This window comes from Pelophylax lessonae, assembly GCF_965119305.1.
Source record: "Pelophylax lessonae genome assembly, chromosome: 4".
NCBI classification, from domain to species: domain Eukaryota; kingdom Metazoa; phylum Chordata; class Amphibia; order Anura; family Ranidae; genus Pelophylax; species Pelophylax lessonae.
The window spans coordinates 185,825,249-185,846,376 of NC_138771.1; the positions used below are offsets into that span (position 1 = coordinate 185,825,249).

The following is a 21,128-nucleotide window of genomic DNA, read 5'->3' on the forward strand; positions in this document are numbered from 1 at the left end:
TGAGTTGGCTCTCCCCCAAAGCGCTGTGGAAGGGGGGCAGAACCGGTCATACCCCGAAACACTGCAGGCGCAACAACAGGTGTCGGGGTAGACTCTGGCGCAACAACCGGAGCGGCAGTAGGAGCGGGCCCAGGAGCGACAACCGACCCATCGGCAACGGGAGCGAAATGAGCCGTGCGTTCAAGCAGGGTTTGCAACGCCACGGCGAACTGACCCAACAGGTAATCCTGCTGATCAAGTCTGGCAACCAGCGTGAGTAGCGAGGATGGCCCTGTACCGTCAGAATTCATGGCTTGGTCCTAATGTCACGGAACCATGAACCAGACGTACAACAACAGATAAGTGAAAATAAGAAGGCTTTATTGAAAATCAAGCTGTAAAGCAAAAGTCCAAACAGATGGCGAAACCGAAGCAGAGTCCTTGCGAAGCCAGAGGTCAGGAACCAGGAGGGTAGTCAGACGAAGCCGGGAACAGGAACCAGCAGGGTAGTCAGACGAAGCCAGGATCAGGAACCAGCAGGGTAGTCAGACGAAGCCAGGATCAGGAACCAGCAGGGTAGTCAGACGAAGCCAGGATCAGGAACCAGAAGCAGCAGCAGTCTTAGAAGCATGTGAACACAGGAGGACCAAGCAAGGAACTGAAGCCACAGACCTCCTATATATATGAGCTAGGCATCCAGCTCCTCCCAGTGGGAAGGAGGAGCCGCAGAGTGGGAGGCTACAAGAAACCCAGAAACCAAGATGGCCGCCAGCACATGTCAAACGAAGGAGAACAGCAAGAAGGTAAGACCATGACACTGGCTTGGCGGGCGTTCACAGCCTGTGCGCTACCGTCATCCCAAAAAACAAGGGTCCCTATCCCTATGGGAGTATTGGAAATAGTTATACCCCATTCCTCCTTCAGAGTTTGGGCTAGCAGGGGCATAACAAATGTGGACCACATTCTGATAGGTGACACCCTCAAACCCTTCCAGAGCCTACAAGCAGAATACGCGCTTCCTTACTCTGAACATTACAGGTATCTACAGGTCGCACATTTCCTCCGCTCTTTGGCATCCCCTCACATCCACTTGCCCCTAAGAGGTTGGACGTTCCTGTTGGGTAGTCTTCGCTCGATTAAAGGAACCTCCCTTTTCTACAACCTTTTTCACAACAAGTTGGATTATTGTAAAATTGTCCCACTTACAAAGTTGGAGGTTGATCTGGGGGATTCATTTACTGATGAGCAGTGGAAAGCAGCCTTCCGCTCGGTTAGACAAGCCTCATCTTGCACTAACCACTGGGAATTATCCCAGAAGATAAACCTACGATGGTATCTCACACCATACCGCCTCTCTAAGTTTGTACCAAACTATTCACCCTTGTGCTGGAGGGGGTGTGGCGAAGTAGCCCACCTTGTTCATGTGTTTTGGTCTTGCAGACACCTAACCAGTTTCTGGAACAAGATATTCTCTATAATCTCAGATATCCGCCCATCTCCAGCACTAGCGATATTGAATGTGGGGGTCGAGAAGTTCCCGGCAGAGAGTAGCTCCATAGTTACTCATATACTACTGGCCGCCCGCAGCTTGGTAACTAGACAATGGAAATCAGATGTTGTACCCAACCCCTCAGAGGTAATTGCCATGGTCAAAACTAATTCTATTTATGAGGGCATTCTCGCAGGCAAAGCTGGTCATAGCGCCAGATTTGACCGTGAGTGGTCCTTATGGTCCTCTTGGCTTTCAACTAAAGGTTAATAATATTACTCTGCTGAATACTTGCTCTTGGATTATTCTGCTGACCGGTTGTTTTTGTTACGTTTATTTGTTATCCCCTAATTCCACCATTCCCCTACTTATTGCTGGATATGGCTATTGAACACGATACTCTGATGATTTGTAGACAATCCACACACAGGTTTTCTCCCCCTCTCCCCTATCCTCCTACCCTGTGGCCTCCCATGTCCCCCCCTCTCCCCCTTTTTCCCCCTTCCCCCTTCCCTTCCCCCCCTCTCCCTCTCTCTTCTATTTCCCTCCTTATTACATTTTCCTCCCCATCCCCCTCCCCCATCTTATCCCCTTCCCCGCCCCGCCCTCCCCCTTGCCCCCCTTCCCCTCTCCCCCCTTTCTTCTTCTACTTCTTCCTCTTCTCGTTCCCCCCTTTCCCTTCCCTCCCCTGTTCCTCCCTTCCAGCTATGCTTCTTCTTACTGTCACCTATTCCTCCCCTCCTTTTCCCTCCTCCCGCCCATCCTCTTTCTCCTTCCCCTTCCTCTCTCAATCTCCTTCCCTTAGGCCAATTCCCCTTCCCAATTCCCCCCCCCTTCTCTCTTATCCCTCCCTCCTCCCTCCTCCCCCCCTCACCCCCCCCTCCCCTCCTTTATTTTCTCCTTACCCCCTCCCTCATGTCTCTCCTCCCCCTCCCTCCCCATTCTCCTTCACTCCCCATATACTTCGTTTCCCTCCTTCTTCCTCCTCTCCACTCCCTCCCCTCCCCCCTTCTCTCCTTCTTGCCGACCACAACCAAATCTCCGTATGCGCCCATGTTGGAAGACGTATACTGTAATGTGTGACGTATTACATCTTGAATGGTCTGCCCAAAACTCTTGCCGGTAAAATTTGCATGATCATTTTACATGCTGTACATATCCGTGTTGCAATATGTATTTCCTTTCCTTTGTTATGATATGTCATAATCTGTACTGTTCCTTTTAAATCTAATAAAAAACTTTAAGGGTCCTTTCACACGGCCGCTCCGTGTGTCCGCAAATCATCCCATCCGTTTGCGGATGATTTGCGGACATAATGTAAGTGAATGGCATTGCGTATGTCAGCGGAATACCATCCGCTGACATCCGATTTTCCTCCTTTCAGTTCTGTTCCGTTTTTACGAATGGAACAGAACCCCATTTTTTCTTCCGTGTAAAAAACGGAAAGGAAGGAAAATCGGATGTCAGCGGTGTCATCCGCTGACATCCGCAGTGCCATATACTTACATTATGTCCGCATATCATCCGCAAACGGATGGGATGATATGCGGACACACGGAGCGGATGACACAAATGTCATCCGCTCCGTGGAAAAAAAAAAAAAAAAGTCCCGCAGCGGACCTTTCACACGGAGCGGCCGTGTGAAAGGACCCTAATGGAAAAAAAAAAAAAAAAAACATTTAGGGGACAAAAAAAGTTGATTGCGGCCCTGTCTGCGCATGTTACAGTGAGATACTACCATTGCATACTGTCGTATTGCGCCTTGCAATAAAAAAAAACATTTAGGGGCAAAAAAAGTTAATTGCGGCCCTGTCCGCGTATGTTACAGTGAGATACACCCATTGCATACTGTTGCATTGCGCCTTGCAATAAAAAAAACATTTAGGGGCAAAAAAAGTTAATTATGGCCCTGTCCGCGTATGTTACAGTGAGATACACCCATTGCATACTGTTGTATTGCGCATTGCAATAAAAAAAAACATTTAGGGGACAGAAAGATATTAAATTGTGGCATAGTCTGTATCTGTACGTGTGAGATACACTCGTTGAAAACTGTTGTTCTAGTCCGCTATTCAATAAACACCCATTTAGTGAAAAAATATTACATTGCGGCTTAGTCTGCATATTTTACTGTGAGATACACTCATTGGATACTGTTGTTCTATTCTGCTATTTAATAAACACCCATTTAGGGAAAAAATATTACATTGCGGCTTAGTCTGCATATTTTACTGTGAGATACACTCATTGGATACTGTTGTTCTATTCTGCTATTCAATAAACACCCATTTAGGGGAAAAATATTACATTGCGGCTTAGTCTGCATATTTTACTGTGAGATACACTCGTTGGATACTGTTGTTCTAGTCCGCTATTCAATAAACACCCATTTAGGGAAAAAAGATTACATTGCGGCCTAGTCTGCATATGTTACAGCGCAACAAGGCACACAGGTCTTGCATGGAGGCCCAGTTACTGGTGGTGAAGTGGTGCTGTTCCTGGCAGATCCTCTGTTCGCGGGGTGGCAGGTGCCACTGTCACTACAGAGGTGGATGAAGAGGCCGAGACTTCAGCAGCAGAAGAGGAAGCAGGAGGAGCCAGAGACCTTTCTTGGTTTTTGAGGTGTCTACTCCACTGCAGCTCATGCTTTGCACTTACATGCCTGGTCATGCAGATTGTGCTCAGGTTGAGAAGGTTTATGCCTCACTTCAGGCTCTGATTGTACAGCATGCAAACCACTCGTGTCCTGTCATCAGCACATTGTCTGAAGAACTGCTACACTAGGGAACTCCTTTGAGCTGGCTTTGGTGTGCTCGGTCCCTTGCTGCGTTGGGCAGTAGCAGGCGTAGTGTCTAGGGCCACGGCCGCTCCACTTTTGCACCCTGCTCCCTCTTCTGCTGTGATGGTGGCTCTGTGCGACCACCATCTCTTCCTCCAAAGCACTCAGGTCACCTGCATGACGTTCATTCCATGTGTGGTCAAGGATCTCATCGTCCTCCACATCATCTTGCACGCAGACTTCACCCCTGCAACCCTTGTCGTTCTCCACAATTCGGAATTCGGCAGCAGTTGGCACATGTGTTTCAAAATTATCTGAGACGTGCCGCGATGGTCCTCCCATGTACTCATCTTGAGACATAAGTGGTTGGGCATCGGTGCACTTAATCTCTTCCACTTCTGGGGCAGGGCTAGGTGGATGGCCCTGGGAAACCATGCTAACAGAGTCATCAAAAAGAAGAAGAGACTGCTGCATGACTTGGGGCTCAGACTGCTTGGTTGATTTGCAAGGGGGTGAGGTGAAAGATTGATGGACATCGGCTGCAGGTGGCAACTCTGACCTTTCAGCAGAAGACAGGGTGGGAGACAATGTGAAGGAACTGGAGGCACTGTCAGCAACCCAATCTACTATCCCCTGTACTTGTTCTGGCCTCAACATTTGTAGAGGCGCAATAGGCCCTGCCAATTTGCCAAATACTGCTGTAAGGTTCTGTCGCCTACTCGCAGCTGAGAAAGGTGTTTCACTTGTGCGTGTAGCTGCCACAGATCGACCAGGTCCTCTCCTTGCAACAGGAGCTACACCAGCAGCACCACCACCCAGCACAAACATGGTGGAGCAGTATGTGTGCACATGCCTAGACGTACTGAATGACGGGTCTGCCCCCTTCATCTTCTGGGTCTCCAAATTGGGCACATGGCCTGAGCTTGCCCTTTACACATTGGAGGTGCTGGCCTGCCCTGCAGCCAGTGTATTTTCTGAACGTGTTTTTAGCACGGCTGGGGGCATCATCACAGACAAGCGCAGCCGCCTGTCCAGAGCCAATGTGGACAAGCTCACGTTCATTAAAATGAACCAGGTATGGATTCCACAGGACTTGTCTGTACCTTGTGCAGAATAGACATGTATACCGGCCTTACCTAGCAATTGTTGGATTTGATCTTTCTTACTCTCTTGGGGTGTACCCGAATTTAAACACTTTTTTTATTAAAAACCAAAACCAGTGTTGGCTACCTCGTCCTCATCCTCCACCGCCACCTCAACATCCTACTCCATATGGGCCTCGTCCTCCTCCTACATCATTCAAGATGATTATTTTTTATTTTTCTGTTTTTTATGTTCTTTTAAGTTATTTCCCTATCCACATTTGTTTGCAGAGCACTTGCCATGCTCTTAAGAGGATTGTGCTGCCATTTGCAGCCCTCTAGCCCTTTCCATGTTTGTTTTAGAGGCATTTTAGTGCTCAAAAGTTCGGGTCTCTATTGACTTCAATGGGGTTCAGGATCGGGACAAAGTTTGGGTTAAATCCGAGTCACGAACCCGGACTTTTTTTTCAAGTTCGGTCGAACCCGCCGAACCCGAACATCCAGTTATAAAAAACAAAAAAATCCCAAGTTTTGTACATCTCACGGAGCACTGATCAATCCATCATCCAAAAATGGAAAGAGTATGGCACAACTGCAAACCTACCAAGACATGGCCGTCCACCTAAACTGACGGGCCGGGCAAGGGTAGCATTATACAGAGAAGCAGCCAAGAGGCCCATGGTAACTCTGAAGGAACTGCAGAGATCCACAGCTCAGGTGGGAGAATCTGTCCACAGGAAAACTATTAGTCATGCACCCATTGTTGAAAGAAAGCCATAAGAAATCCTGTTTGCAGTTTGTGAGAAGCCACGTGTGGGACACAGCAAACATGTGGAAGACGGTGCTCTGGTCAGAGAAGACCAAAATGTAACTTTTTGGCCTAAAAGAAAAACGCTATGTGTGGCGGAAAACTAACACTACACATCACCCTGAACACACCATCCCCACCGTGAAACATGGTGATGGCAGCATCATGTTGTGGGGATGTTTTTCTTCAGCTGCGACAGGGAAGCTGGTCAGAGTTGATGGGAATCTTAGAAGAAAACCTGTTAGACTATGACAGAGGTTCACCTTCCAGCAGGACAACGACCCTAAACATACGGCCAGAGCTACAATGGAATGATTTAGATCAAAGCATATTCATGTGTTCGAATGGCCCAGTCAAAGTCCAGACCTAAATCCAACTGGGAATCTGTGGCAAGACTTGAAAATTGCTGTTCACAGACACTCTCCATCCAATCTGACAGAGCTTGATCTATTTTGCAAAGAAGAATGTGCAAAAAATTCCATCTCTGGATGTACAAAGCTGGTAGAGACATACCCAAAAAGACTTGCAGCTGTAATTGCAGCGATAGGTAATATGACAAAGTATTGATTTGGGGGGCTGAATACAATATTTCACATATTTATTTGTAGGAAATGTTGAAAACCATTTTTCATTTTTCTTCCACTTCACAATTATGTGCCACTTTGTGTTGATCTATCACATAAAATCACAATAAAATACATTTACGTTTTTGGTTGTAACATGGCAAAATGTGGAAAATTTCAAGAGGTATGAATACATTTTCAAGGCACTGTATATGCTATATTATTTTTTTAATTGCTACATTTTTTCCACAAAAGTGTAGTTAGCCTTTAAAGTGAGGCTCCACCCAAAAGGGGAAGCTCCACTTGTTTGCTTTCCCCCCTCCGCTGCCACATTTGGCACCTTTCGAGGGGTGGGGGGAGCGAGTACCTCCAAAGCGCAGCGTGCTTTGTGCATGCGCAGTAGAGGACCGTGTGACAGTGTGAATCCGCAAGGCATACTGTCGGTTTACCTTACAAAGAATGGCGGCGGCAGCACCCGAGAGCCAATTAAAAAGTTGGCTGGGGTGCCAATATCGTGGAATCCCTAGACAGGTAAGCATCCTAATGTTAAGTCAGAAGCTACAGTATTTGTAGTTGCTGACCTTTAAGTTTTTGGTGGGGGGTCTAGAGCTCTGTTTTAAGCAGTTTTTTTCCTTTAGCTTTAAAGCTGACCAGCACCCTTGTCACTATTAAATATGTTTGCCTCAACACTTTACTTCCACTATTGCTGAACAGTTTGGCCTGTTAACTTAAGTTAAAAATTAACAAACTTACTGGCAGGATCAACCAGTAAAAAAAAAAGACAAAAAAAGCCTACGAAAGTTAAAACTAAAGCAGCCACCCAGTCTAAGAATTGACAGGCTGCAATATTTTTTTTTTTTTTTTTTGGGGGGGGGGGGGGGGGGGTTAGTGCAGCCTTAAACCTAAGCATTATCAAAGTCGAGTTCCACCTGGTAGGAATGTCACAAATCAGGGGGTTTACGTGCAGGTGGAATTCCTACTAGATTTCAGCCAACCAGTTAGCACATCATGATTGGGGATGAAGTCTGGATTTGATGCAAGATGGGTTCACAGCGAATCAAATGAGTTTGAGGTTTGAGGTTCCAACAAATTTATGGTGATATATTCAAGACAAGATGTTAAAGGACCTATAATGCCCTGCTTATAATAATGACCAATATTCAGGGCTAGGGATGTGCTTCGAGTTCAGGTTGAACGTGAGTTTGACCCAAACCCAGCCTGTGCACAGTTTGGCAAAAAGGCGAGCAAACTGTCCAATTTCTTCTTTACTTGCAATCATTTTTATTGAAAAAAAGTCAACAAGAACAAGTTACAATACAAAAGTGAAACAAAAGAGCGACACAATATCCATTATAAAAGGCAAAAGAAATGGTCCACACAGAAGAGGAACATAAGAGAAAACAGATATATAAAGAAAATAAAAGAGGGGCATGGGTCCCCAAATGACATGTGTATATGGCATAATAATTAGGGAGCACATATAGGAAATGTGAAAGAGGAGTGGGTTGCCCACTTTGTATGTTGAGTCCCTTGAGCAATGTAGGGTGCATGTAAAACAGAACTTATAGTAGGGGATCCCTAAGATTGGATTATAAACCCCTATTTATGGACCTGTAGTAAGATAGGATATCGGTAGCTCAGGGAATCCAGTAGAGATGGAGAAAGAAGCCTTAGAAGAGAAGGAGATGTGTGAAATAATTAGAGGAGAAAGGACAGGTACCGGAGAAGGATGTAAGTGGACATATAACATCATATTACAGTGGTAGATGGAGATATGAACACCAAGGTTCCCAGATTAACTCAAATTCTTCCTGTTTTGCTAGGAAGATACTGACAACCTTTTCCTGGGCCATGATCCAGGAGATTTTGCGTTTTGTCGCCATTAAGGAGACTGAGGATAGTTTCCATACATGAGCCAGAGTTATTTTCGCGCCCAGCAACATGAGTGCATCATCTTCAGGAGAGATTTCGGGCCCTTCGCCGGAGAGCTGTGCAATAGAGCTATTTCCGGTGTTTTAGGTATTGCTAGACCAGTGACCCTGTGCATCATTCTAAATACTTTATTCCAAAACCCCCTGATACGCGGGCAATCCCACCAAATGTGGAGGAGGGTGCCTTGGTGTTCACAATTGCAGAAGCCCAGTGAGGAAGTACCTGGGTACATTTTAGCCAGACGAGTAGGAACAAGATACCAATGGTTGAGGACCTTAACATTGATTTCTACCAGAGATGTGTTCAATACACCCTTAAATGATCTGCTAAAGAGAGCATACCACTCCTTGGTAGGGATGATCAAACTTTTAAAAAGTTTGGTTTGACCAGAACACCCGAATTTCCCAAAAGTTTGGTTCGGATTCCCGGACCCCATTGAAATCAATGGGACCCGAACTTCGGGAATCAAAAAACACCATTTTGAAGCCCTAAAACCTAATAAATGCCCCTAAAAAGTGCCTAGGGTTCTGGGTCATGCCCCAGGGACTATGAATCAGGCAAAAAAAAAGTTCTTTAAAAATTGTCGTTTTTGATAGAGAGCCAATTATTTAAAAAAAAACAATGAGATTTCTTTGGATTTAGTGTCTGGGGGTCTAAAAAATGTACCTGTGAAGTTCCAGCTCTGTAGCATGTCCAGAACCAGAATTATAGCATGCCAAACCTTCAAAAATGACTTTCTTTCTTTTGCTCCTAATCAACTGCACAGCCAATGTGTATGATGGGGACATAATGCGTCACACACATCTGCTTTATTTAGCGACAACTTTGGGTTGCCTAGCAGTGTGCATCTTGCAGGTGATTTTCACATCGCACAGTTGATAAAGCCTCAGTGACAAGTTAATGCCTGTTCTTGTTGTAAGCGTTAAGTCCACTGCAAAAGACTTTGCTACTCTGCGTCACACACATCTGCTTTATTTAGCGACAACTTTGGGTCGCATAGCAGTGTGCGTCTTGCAGGTGATTTTCACATCGCACAGTTGATAAAGCCTCAGTGACAACTATACATAAATTAAAATTCATCACAAAAAAAACTGATTATTTTTCTTAGAATTTCAGTAGTGCAGGGATGGTGTTACCCTCCTTTCATAAAGTACAAATAAATAAAGTGCATGACTAGCAAGCACGTATACCTGCTGTAGATATATCAGCAGTGCAACGTGCTCACTAGACGGAACCCTGACACTTAAAACTATCCCTACAAAAACTAGATTATTGAATCTAACTATAGTGGTATATAGTACCCTAACTACACTGCATATCCCTTTCCTCACACTAAAAGAACAGCTCCATACAGCAGAAGATAATTTCTAACTGACACTGTCCATTTAATTTTTTTTTTCTAACTCAAACAGCACAATCGCTGTATTTCTAACTACACTGACAATCTTTCTGTAAACTGACTGCTCTTCTGCTGATCTGGAGCTTTACAAGCAATCGGCTATGCAGCAAACGTTGTTTAACACAGCAGGAGAAACACAAATGCTTCCAGTCTCTTCCAAAGCCTCTGTATTACAGTGCTAGAGGTTAGGCGGGGCTATGTTATATACTGGGGGCGTATTCACTCCTGATCGGCCTCTGGTCCCCGTAGTCACTCCAATCACGTTCCTAGCAGACTCCTGCCCCCTCGTTGGCTTTTACTGACGTTTCTGGGCCAATCACTGCCTTTAAAAGCCCACTTCCTGTCCCATTGCATTTTGGGCGGTTCGGGTGACCCGAATCCCAAACTTTTACCGCAAAAAGTTCGGAATTCGGCCGAATTTCGAACACCCAATGTTCGGGTCGAACCGATGTTCGATCATCCCTACTCCTTGGTCTCCCACGCTAAATCTAGGTCTCTTTCCAATAATAAAGTGTATTGAGGTTTTTTGGAGGTATATGTCAGTGCCGCATAGATCAGGGAGATACCACCTCTCTGGACTTGGATTTGAGAGCACCAGTGTTTATAGGCTGTAAGACAGGGTCGAGTGGCAGACCCAGTATTCAGTGAGCAAATAAAGTGTCAAATTTGATGGAGCCTGGACCTTTCCGATTGGGGCATTCCTAGTTTGCTAAGACAATGCGAGGCAGATAACAGACCTTTGGGAGGATAAAAAGTGTCCAATCCTGAACAATCCTTTGTTTGTTCACCATTGGAAGGCTTTAATATTTTGTCCAGGAGGGAATTTAGGATTGTTGAAAAGGTGGGATAGTGGTCTATAGATTGAAGTTAAGGAGGGGTGTTTGTAGAGAGAGTCGCAGAGCTCCATGGAATTAGATAAGGTGGGCGACATTATGGGAGGTCTCTGTTTTGGGGGTGACCAGACTAGATAATCTATCGTGTGATTAGGGACTGATTGCCTTTCAATGTCCACCCAGTCAGGTCTATTTCCCGGGGCATAAATGATAGAGAATTGAGCCAGTTGTGCCCCCTGATAATGTCTCCATAGAAGTGGGACTCCCAGACCCCCTTGTGAACGGATTCTGAAGAGTATATTCTTCGGAAACTGGGGCCCTTTCTTGCCCCAAATAAAGCAAGTAATTTTGGATTTAAATTTTTGGAGACTCGTTTTCTTTACTGGTATCGGGAAAATCCTGGATAGGAGGTTCATCTTAGCCAGGTAAATCCTTCCCAGCCACGAGATGTTCCATTTACCCCAATCTGCCATTTCAGCTGCCAATTTTCTATAAATAGGGGGATAATTCACATGATAAAGTTGATAGACGGAGGCAGGTAAGTAAACTCCAAGGTAGGAGATGGAGGTGGGGGCCCAATTAATGGGAAATTTTCCTGAAGAGTTTTAACCATAGAGGGTGGGATATTGACATTCAGAGCTATCGTTTTTGAGAGATTCACCTGGAGACCCCGAAACTCTCCCAAACTCCTCCAGGAGTCTGAGAACATTAGGGGTCGAGATGAGGGGGGCAGAGAGAAAGAAGAGAAGGTCATCTGCGAACAGGCCGCACTTATGTGCATGACAACCACAGTTAATTCCATTTATATCGATGTTATGTCTGATGGCTATGGCCAGTGTTTCTATTGCAATTGCAAAAATTAAGGGGGCACCCCTGACTAGTTCCTCGAAAAATCGGGAAAGCACCTGAGAAGTGCCCTTGCAACTTAACCTGGGCACTGGGATTAGAGTAGAGGGCCCTGAGAGTCTGAGTAAAACCTGGACCGAAACCCCATCTATCTAGAATTTAAAAAATATATGGCCATTCTACAGTTATCAAATGCCTTCTGAAGATTGATTGAGAGCAGGAAACCTTCCTGAGGTCTCCCTCCATCCCTATTGGCCCTCAAGAGTGAAATAATGTCCACCACTCTCCATAACAGATCCAGTTCCTGTCTTCCGGGTATGAAGCACACCTGATCCTTATGAATATAGCATCCTATAAATGCAGACATTCTATTGGCTAAGATTTTAGTTAAAATTTTGAGGTCGTTATTAATCAGGGAGATCGACCTATAATTTGGAACATCTGAGATATCCTTCCCGGGTTTTGGGATGACTGAAATGTATGCGGTATTAGCTGCGGCCTCGAGGGCAGCACCCTCCCTGAGGGAGTTAAAGAACCAGGCCAAATACGGGGCAAGCAGAGTACCAAATGTCTGGTAATAACAAGATGAAAACCCATCTGGGCCGGGGGCTGACCCCTTTTTTAAATGCTTAATCACTCCCAACACTTTTTTTTTGCAGACTCATTTCAGCACGGGTGATGAGGGCCATATTTAAAGCTAAACGACTGGCTTCAAGTTGCGATTGAGATTCGGGTTTCGGATTGCGTCTGTTTTCTAGATAGTTCCTGAAATTACTGTTCGAGCCTAGCAATTTCCACCCATGATTCTCTTAAGTTTGGTGGCTAGTTGGATAAACTTACCATGAATAACAGCCTTGTGAGCTGCCCAGAGTGTCCCAGGAGAAATACCCCCAACATCATTAATTTGAAAGTATTCAGCAATGTCTTTCTCCACTAGAGTGCAGAGAGAAGGATTGCCGAGTAGTGATTCATTCAGGCGCCAATGGAATGAGCCTTCCCGTTCCTGGTGAGCTTCAATTAGGAACAACACCATTAAGTGACCAGACAGTAGGGAGTCCCTGATAAGTGCCCTGACGGCCAAGGGAGCATCTACAGCCATCAGGAAAATGTGATCTATCAGCGTAAACGTCCGATAAGGCACAGAAAGGTGTGCATAATCCTTGGAAGATGAATTAGGTTCCCTCCAGATGTCTATTAAGACATAGGAGTGGACCAGCTTTGCTATTTTCAAACTTTGCTTGGGTGGTTTTAGCACTTGTGCAAGTTTATGACCAGATTTATCTAGCATTTGATCCAGGGCAATGTTCGAGTCCCCTCCAAAGATAATTTTCACCACCAGAGGAGATAGCTTAGAAAACATAGAGGAAAAAGATTGTGACTGGCCTTTATTGGGGGCGTAATATGACACAAAAGTGAACAAGGACCCCTCCAGACTAGTTCCTGAGACTAGTAAGAACCTGCCTTCCGGATCCTTAATTCCATTAGTAGCGGAGAAGCCCAACTGTTTAGAGAAAAAATGCCTACTCCCCTGGTTTTATTCTCAGTGTTGGCCAGGAAGAATTGGGAAAATTTGGAATGAATGCATTTGGGAGTAAAATTTTTGGGGAAGTGAGTTTCTTGGAGTAGGAGTATATCCAGACGCTGGGAATGAGCATATTGGAAATACTTTCGTCATTTAATTGGGGAGTTCAGACCCTGGACATTATGGGCGGCCACCTGTATAGGCTTGAGGGAGTTCCTACTTACAGCCATGTGTCCAGAGAAGTGGTATATGCACTATGAGACATTGACCTAACTGTACCCACGAAAAAGTTGGTGACCCATCTGTTGAGTGCGTATTTACGTATACCAGCATAAACATACCATGCGAAAGAAGCTCCACTCCGGTACCTGAAGAAGGAAGAGAAGGAAGTGAAAAGATAGAAAAAGAGAAAAACAGGAGAAGGGGAGGACCTCAGAGGCCCCCAGAACAAAATAGCCAGGGGATCCCTTTCATCCTCAGAGACCAGGATAGGCCAGCCTGATCCTGAGTTATACGTAGAAATATATGTCTGCATATTAAGCAGACTCACGTCTGACTCCTCATGGATCAACATGCGCCACATGGGGTCAGAGGCAGGCACAAAGCTCTCGCCCCAGACCAAACCAAATTCCAATATAAAACATATAACAATCGATATATATATATATAGCATATATACAGTATTTTATTTTATGAACTCTTTAATTATGATGATTAACAAAGTACTGTACATGCAGATTTGAAAATTACAAATTAAGCATGTCAGTATTTTGCAAAATAATGTAACATATTAAACTGTTATAGGAGAATAAGTGTACGTATTTATATTATTTTTGTATTTGTATGAATTATATTGAATTTGTTTCTTTATTCAATCATGTTAGAAGTGTGCCAAATAGGCCTATCAAAATCCCTGAAAATCTTGCTCCTGGAACAGTTATCATAAAGTTACAAGCAACTGATCGAGATATTGGAGACACTGTGCACTATGAATTTTTCTCAAGGTACCCTGGATTTTTCATAGATGAAGGTAAAACTCTATTAGAAGTGAAGTATAACTGAAAACAACAAAATGCAGTACAGCTGTAAAAAAAATGACAGATTGGCATATATAAACTTCCCAGATTGGATCACACTGAATTCTTATGTGTACAGTGAGATATTTATTCTGCAGTACCTTCAATCATTCCAGTATGGGTGAGCTGCATTCCTGTTTCTTAATTTCCTCCATATATGATGGGATATTAAAACTTGACTAAGTAGAAAATATACTTTTTTAAGACAATAATCCAAATCGCTTTAAAAAAAAAAACATAAAATCTCTTACAGTGTTTAAATATAACCTTTTTTGAGAGAAACACAGAGGTTTCTGACCTACTTTTGCAAATGCAGTTACCTGGCTTTCATGCTGATCCTGAGACATCAATCTGGAGTCACTAACTCACAACAAGTGTACAGCTAAGGACTTTGGTTGGTGCAAGGAGAACGATGATGTAGCAAACAGTTGGTATGGCCATGTTGCACTAACACTGGGCAGGGTTTAAAGTGGCATAGATACCTGGAACCTGGGCCTACCCACTGTATACACAGTCTCACTGACACATATAAACCGTATCACAATACATTTTTTAAAAACAAAAACTCTTTCATTACATATGCTTTTCTACACACAGAATATAGATCAAGAGTTAACACTTTACCTAAGGCTACCTTAAAGAAAAGCTTGGAGCAAATATCCATGGACCATTCTGCAACCAGAAACTGTTAAGGTAGTAAATACTTTGGCCAGGAATATGTAATTACAATAGAGCATATATAGTGCAAGGGCAAATGTATACTATCTACAGAGTGCAGTAGTCCATTAGTATATCATAAATATGTATATATTTATAGGTATGTATAAATACATAAGTGGTCTAGATAGTGAACTTAGTGTTGAGTTATTCACTTCAACGTCATCACAAAGGACAAGGGGGCATTCTTTATGTCTGGAGGAAAAGAGATTTAATCTCCAAATATGGAAGAGTTTCTTCACAGTAAGCTGTGAAAATGTGGAATAGACTCTCTCAAGAGTTGGTTCTGTCCAGCTCAGCTTTAAAAAGACCTGGATTATTTACTAAATGTACAAAATATAACTGGATACTAATATTTATATGGAAAGTTGATCCAGAGAATATTGCCTCTTGGCGGATGAGGAAGGATGTGTTTCGCTGCTGGAGCAAATTGGATCATGCTTTGCTAGGATTTTTTGCCTTCCTCTGGATCAACTATGGGTATAGGATTGTGTATATAGGACTGTATTTTTTTCCCTTTTATTGGTTGAATTAGATGGACTTGTGTCTTGTCTTTTTTCAACCAACTATATAACTATGTATGTCATATATAGCCAAGTGTACAGAGTCTAGTGGTCAGGAGAATGTCATGTACAGCCCAGCTTACAGTATGTAGCCCAGTAACCATAAGAATGTGACATTCACTCAGTGGTACTGTATATACCATATAGTATAGTATAGTAGTCATGGGTGAGGGATATACTGTACTCCGAACATTACATAACACTGACTACTAAAATCTGTACTCTAGGCTATACATTATATAATCCTGACCACTGTATTTTTTACAGTGGGCTGTATGTTACATACCCCTGATCACAATATTAACTATGCACATTACACATTCCCGACTGCTTAAAACCATAAGTTGGGATGTATGTTGCACACTCCTTCATGCTACACCCCCAAAAAAAAACAGAGTTGTCAGAATTACGTAATAGAACTCAGCATACAGTGTGCAGTGGTCTAGAGTATGTACAGTACAGTCCTGCATATACATATACTTCAGCATATGGAGTGCAGTGTTCATGAGTATGTAACTTACAGTTCAGAGAACAGAGTGATATGGCCATTAGTATGTAACATACAACACAGTGGTCAGGAGCATGCACACTTTGAATACTTATGATCACTGGAATCTAGATGCTGTTTGTAGCAGAGTAGAAGTATTATCCACGATATCTCCACTGGTAGTCAGGCACAGCATACAATAATCCTGGTAGCGTATTATATTCCCAACCCTCCAATAACCACACGACACATGGCTTGGAGGTCAAAACTAGACTGCCTTGTTTATTGAAAAACACAGGGATCTACACTCAGCCAAAACCCCTCCCTCTTCGAGACATTCCACACACAAAGCTGAATATCCCATAATACCTTACTTTGCCAGACAGAAACAATAGGACAATAGAAGGCAGGTATTTAACAATAACAAACCCCCACCCATCTCCTGAGGGACACTGCTCAGACATATGATAGTCCCAAGTGAAAGAGTTCTCACTCTCTCCACATAAACCACACTCCAAACACTTGGTTCCTAAAGGTATACACATGCAATAGACATAATGCATATACGAAGGACAATATCCAGTGGCTGTGTTTGCCACAATGCTCCCCCAGAACCAAGCCGGCATACACAGTCTGATCCTAACGGATCGGCTTGGGGATGTCCGGAGGAACACTCACAGATCATTTTTCCAGTTCAGTTTGTCGCGATAACCCGTCAGCATGGCCATTCTGTTTTCCGGGGCGGTAGTGAATAGTAAAGTCATAAGGTTGTAACACCAAACTCCAGTGCAACAACCGGGCTCAATACTGTTCTTAATCCAAACATGGAAGCGTCTGGACCTCAGAAGGCCATTAGGTCTCCGGGATATTGGCCGGGGCTCTGGACTGGCAGGATCGCTGAGGGCAACTGGCCTAGATCGTTCCCCAGTAAGATGTCGGTGGGGAGCTCCCGTATCAACCCCACATCAATCAGAACTGACCCAGCACCCCAATTCAAGTGGACCCTCGCAGTGGGTAGTCGGTGTACTGCTCCCCCTGCTCCCCCTGCCATCCGTACCACTGCTGAGCCTCCGGTTCGGGCGGCATCTGGAACCAGGTGTCGCTTGACCAAGGTGAGAGTGGCTCCCGTGTCTCGGAGACCTTGAGCGGGCATTCCATTTAACTGGACCGATTGTAGATGATGCTGTTGGTTCTCCGTAGCGGCTTGCACCGGGTTAGCTTCATGAAGGGTACCCCATTGCTCCTCGGTGTGTTTGAACCTGGGTACGACTGGGGAAACCTCTGTGGGATAGTAGGGGACCGTTGTCCGTGCTGAAGGGGGTGACCCTGGTCGGATCCACGCAGCTTGGTTCCTGCTCTGGGTACAGTCTCGCCGATAGTGCCCAAACTGCTTGCACCTGTGGCACTGTACCCCACTGCGGGATGGGTATCTGGGTGTCTGGTTTTTGGAGGAGTTTCTGTGGTAGTAGTGGTCCTGTGGTGCGAGCCTGCTGCCGGGGAACAACCGAATAAGCTTCATGGATGGTATATTGGGGAACAAAAGTTGAAGTCAGCTCCCCCAGGTTGTTGCCCAAAATAACGTCTGTGGGTAAATCCTGCATCATGCCCACCTCCACATTCCCTGACCCAGCTCCCCAATTCAGGTGTACTTTCGCAGTGGGAACTTTGAAAATGGCTCCCCCTGCTACTCGCACAGCTACAGAATCCCCAGTGAGTTGTCTGGATGCAATAAGGTGATTCCGGACCAACGTGATGGTAGCCCCAGAGTCACGTAACCCTTCTAGTTGTCTCCCCTCCATGTGCACAGCTTGTCCGTGGTTTTGTCGATTGTCCGATGCCGCTTGGATGGGGTTAACCTCCTGTAGGGTGCCCAGGGGTTCCTCCATTTGGATTGCTGTGGAGGGTTGTAATGCAGGGGCTGCTTGGTAACAGTGTACAGCGGCTCGAGGTGCTGGTGTGTAGCCCTGATTCGGCCAGGGCTGACGAGGCTGATCCCGGGGACAGTCTTTCTGTATGTGCCCCATTTGGTTGCAGAGATGGCATCGGGTATGGGCTCATGGTTGGTACCTGGGGTACTGACTGTTACCTCCTCCTGAACGTGGGTGTGCTGGTTCGGTGACGGCTGGTCGGTGATAGGGTTGCTGGGCAACTACCCTAGGCGGTGGTCGTTGTTCCTGTCTAGTGTCTTGGTGCTCATCTGCTTATTTAGCAGCCTCTGGATGGGTGCAAAGTTTACGGTCCCTTACCCAGAGCTGCATTTCTTGAGGTAGTCTCCGGAAAAACTGCTCCAACAATAATAATTGCAAAACATCCTTTTGTGAAGTGGCTTGTGCTGCATCTAACCATCCGGTGGCCGCCCCGTGCAAACGATGGGCAAACTCAGTGTGGGAATCTTGGTCCTGCTTTTTAAGATCCCGGAATTGGAGTCGGTATGCCTCGGAGGTGATGGCATACCTGGTCAAAATCGCCTGCTTAACTTTCTGGTAGTCCCGGATGTCGGCATTAGGGACTGCCCGATACGCATCGGCCGCCCGGCCAGACAATTTCCCAGCCAATATCTGTACCTGATCCTCTGGGTCAATGTTATGTAACTGGCACAGCCTCTCGAAGTCTTGCAAATACCCATCTATTTCTCCCTCCATGTCCGTGAAGTTTTTAAATGCCTGGTACGGTATTTTGGGTTTACCTTGCGGCATGCTGAGTGGAGTTGGGTGTACTTGGAGAGGTTGTGGCTGGGGCCCCCTTATGGCCATGATGTATTCATGTACGTCCGCTGCGACCCATTCATGGGTTTTCATTGATGGGGTACTTGGATACAACGCTATCCTGCTGCGAAATTCCAGTTCAAATTCTCGGTCTGTTTCTGGCCTTGCATCCATGGCTGCTCTCTCTTCTTCCATGAGTTCTTCGATCAGTGTCGCCTTGGTTTTGTTCCTGGCTATCTTGCCTCTTGCCTCCAGCAATGCTTTCAATGTCTGCCGGTTTAGCCGTGTATAATCCGTTCCCATTCACCAGCCTTTTGTGTAGTTTTACGTACTGCCGAACTCCGGTTTCATCTGAATGGTTTATTTTTCTCTTTGTTCGCATGAATACTGCCGAACGCTGCTTTGCTGTGTCGATAAAGATCCCGTCGCTTGCCACCAATTGTAGCGGAGTAGCAGTATTATCCACGATATCTCCACTGGTAGTCAGGCACAGCATACAATAATCCTGGTAGCGTATAATATTCCCAACCCTCCAATAACCACACGACACATGGCTTGGAGGTCAAAACTAGACTGCCTTGTTTATTGAAAAACACAGGGATCTACACTCAGCCAAAACCCCTCCCTCTTCGAGACATTCCACACACAAAGCTGAACATCCCATAATACCTTACTCTGCCAGACAGAAACAATAGGACAATAGAAGGCAGGTATTTAACAATAACAAACCCCCACCCATCTCCTGAGGGACACTGCTCAGACATATGATAGTCCCAAGTGAAAGAGTTCTCACTCTCTCCACATAAACCACACTCCAAGCACTTGGTTCTTAAAGGTATACACATGCAATAAACATAATGCATATACGAAGGACAATATCCAGCGGCTGTGTTTGCCACGCTGTTCTTGCCCAAAGAGCTAGAAAATCAGAAATAAAGTGGTTTCTTACTAATTAACCGTAATTTCTCCTTATCCATCTCTCCCTAACCTATCCCTACAGCAGATTTCTATACACTGACACTATTGCTGCTTTTTCCCTCCCCTTTATAGTGAGGGTGTTGGCTTATCTAAAAGCCCCCCTTATTGGCCCTTCTAAACTTTCTGCCCATAGTTTAAAGGGCATGCCTTCCAGGTGAATTTACAATTAAATTTTTCAAGATAGCAAATATTGAACCTACAAGATTTGCCTCAAACATACGGTAATGACAATCTCAAACCTTATCCCTACTTTCCTCTACACCCCTTGCCCATCTTTTTCCCTCTGCACCTCTCATCCACCACTCACTTTTGCAACCCTCATCCAGTGCTCACCTCTGCAACTCTTGTCCAGCGCTTACATCTGCTATCCAGGCAAACCTCCACTGCTCACGTTGCAATCCATGGATCTCTCTTCTACAACTGCTTAACTCTGCACCCCTCTCCACTGCAGCTCACCTTGGCACCCTTCTTCCACCACTTCTAATCTCTGCACCCCTCTTCCCCCACTAATCACCTGTGCACCCTTTGCAGTCCTCCTCCACCACTGCTTATCCCTGCACCACTTTTCCACAACTGCTCACCTCTGCATCCCTTGTACCCCTCTTTCACCACTGTTCACATTGCAACCCTTGCACCTTTCTTCCACCACTGATCAACTCTGCATGGCTAACATCAGAGTGCTTCTTCCACCACTGCAACCATCTGCACCCCATACCTGTACACCTCTGCTCTCACATCTCTTTCCTTACAACATCTGTATATCTCACCAGGTACATGTTGTCTTTTTTCTCTTTCTGTCTATGCAGTTGACCTGCCAGTACTATTTGCTTCAAAAAAGCTGACAGTGAGGCCAGCTGGAGACAGAGATGGACACTCTGCTCTAAAGCTCTGTGGACAAGAACGGGCACCAGTGATAATAACTGCAAATCCACACCCCATCAACATAGGCGTGCGCAGGGGGTGTGCCTAGGCACACCCTAATCACTAGGTGCAGTGATGATTCCCCCTACTGCTTCCTCCGCATTGTCCCTCTCGCCCTGCAGTGTGTCTGGCTTCCCTCCTCTCCTCTCCCCCCCCCCAGCTACTGCAGGGGATGTTTCAGGATGGAGATGAAGGTGCACACCCTAATGCAATAGGCTGCGCACACCTATGCCCATTGACTCTCCAGAGATACCCCATCAGGTCCCCTACCCCACAGCGACATGTCGGCCAAGCACAAGGAGGAGAGGCAGCTGCAGGAACTCAATGCATATATGTTTCAACCCGCGGACCGGCGCAGCTCCATTCCTCCTTAAACATCCTGGCCCGACGCAGCATCCCCTCCACCTGGATCCTCCATGGAGATCCTCCATAGAGAAGGTGAATATCAA

General features: G+C 45.4%; 1 protein-coding gene across 1 annotated transcript in view; it reads left to right on the forward strand.

The window, feature by feature from the left end:
- LOC309552579 (uncharacterized protein) overlaps positions 1 to 21,128 on the forward strand; it is a gene marked incomplete at both ends in the record, with an annotated part of 229,609 nt that overhangs the window by 145,202 nt on the left and 63,279 nt on the right. The window contains one exon of the mRNA XM_082253527.1: positions 14,117 to 14,262. Within this exon, the coding sequence (XP_082109653.1) occupies positions 14,117 to 14,262 (146 nt within the window). The remainder of the gene's footprint in view (positions 1 to 14,116; positions 14,263 to 21,128) is intronic.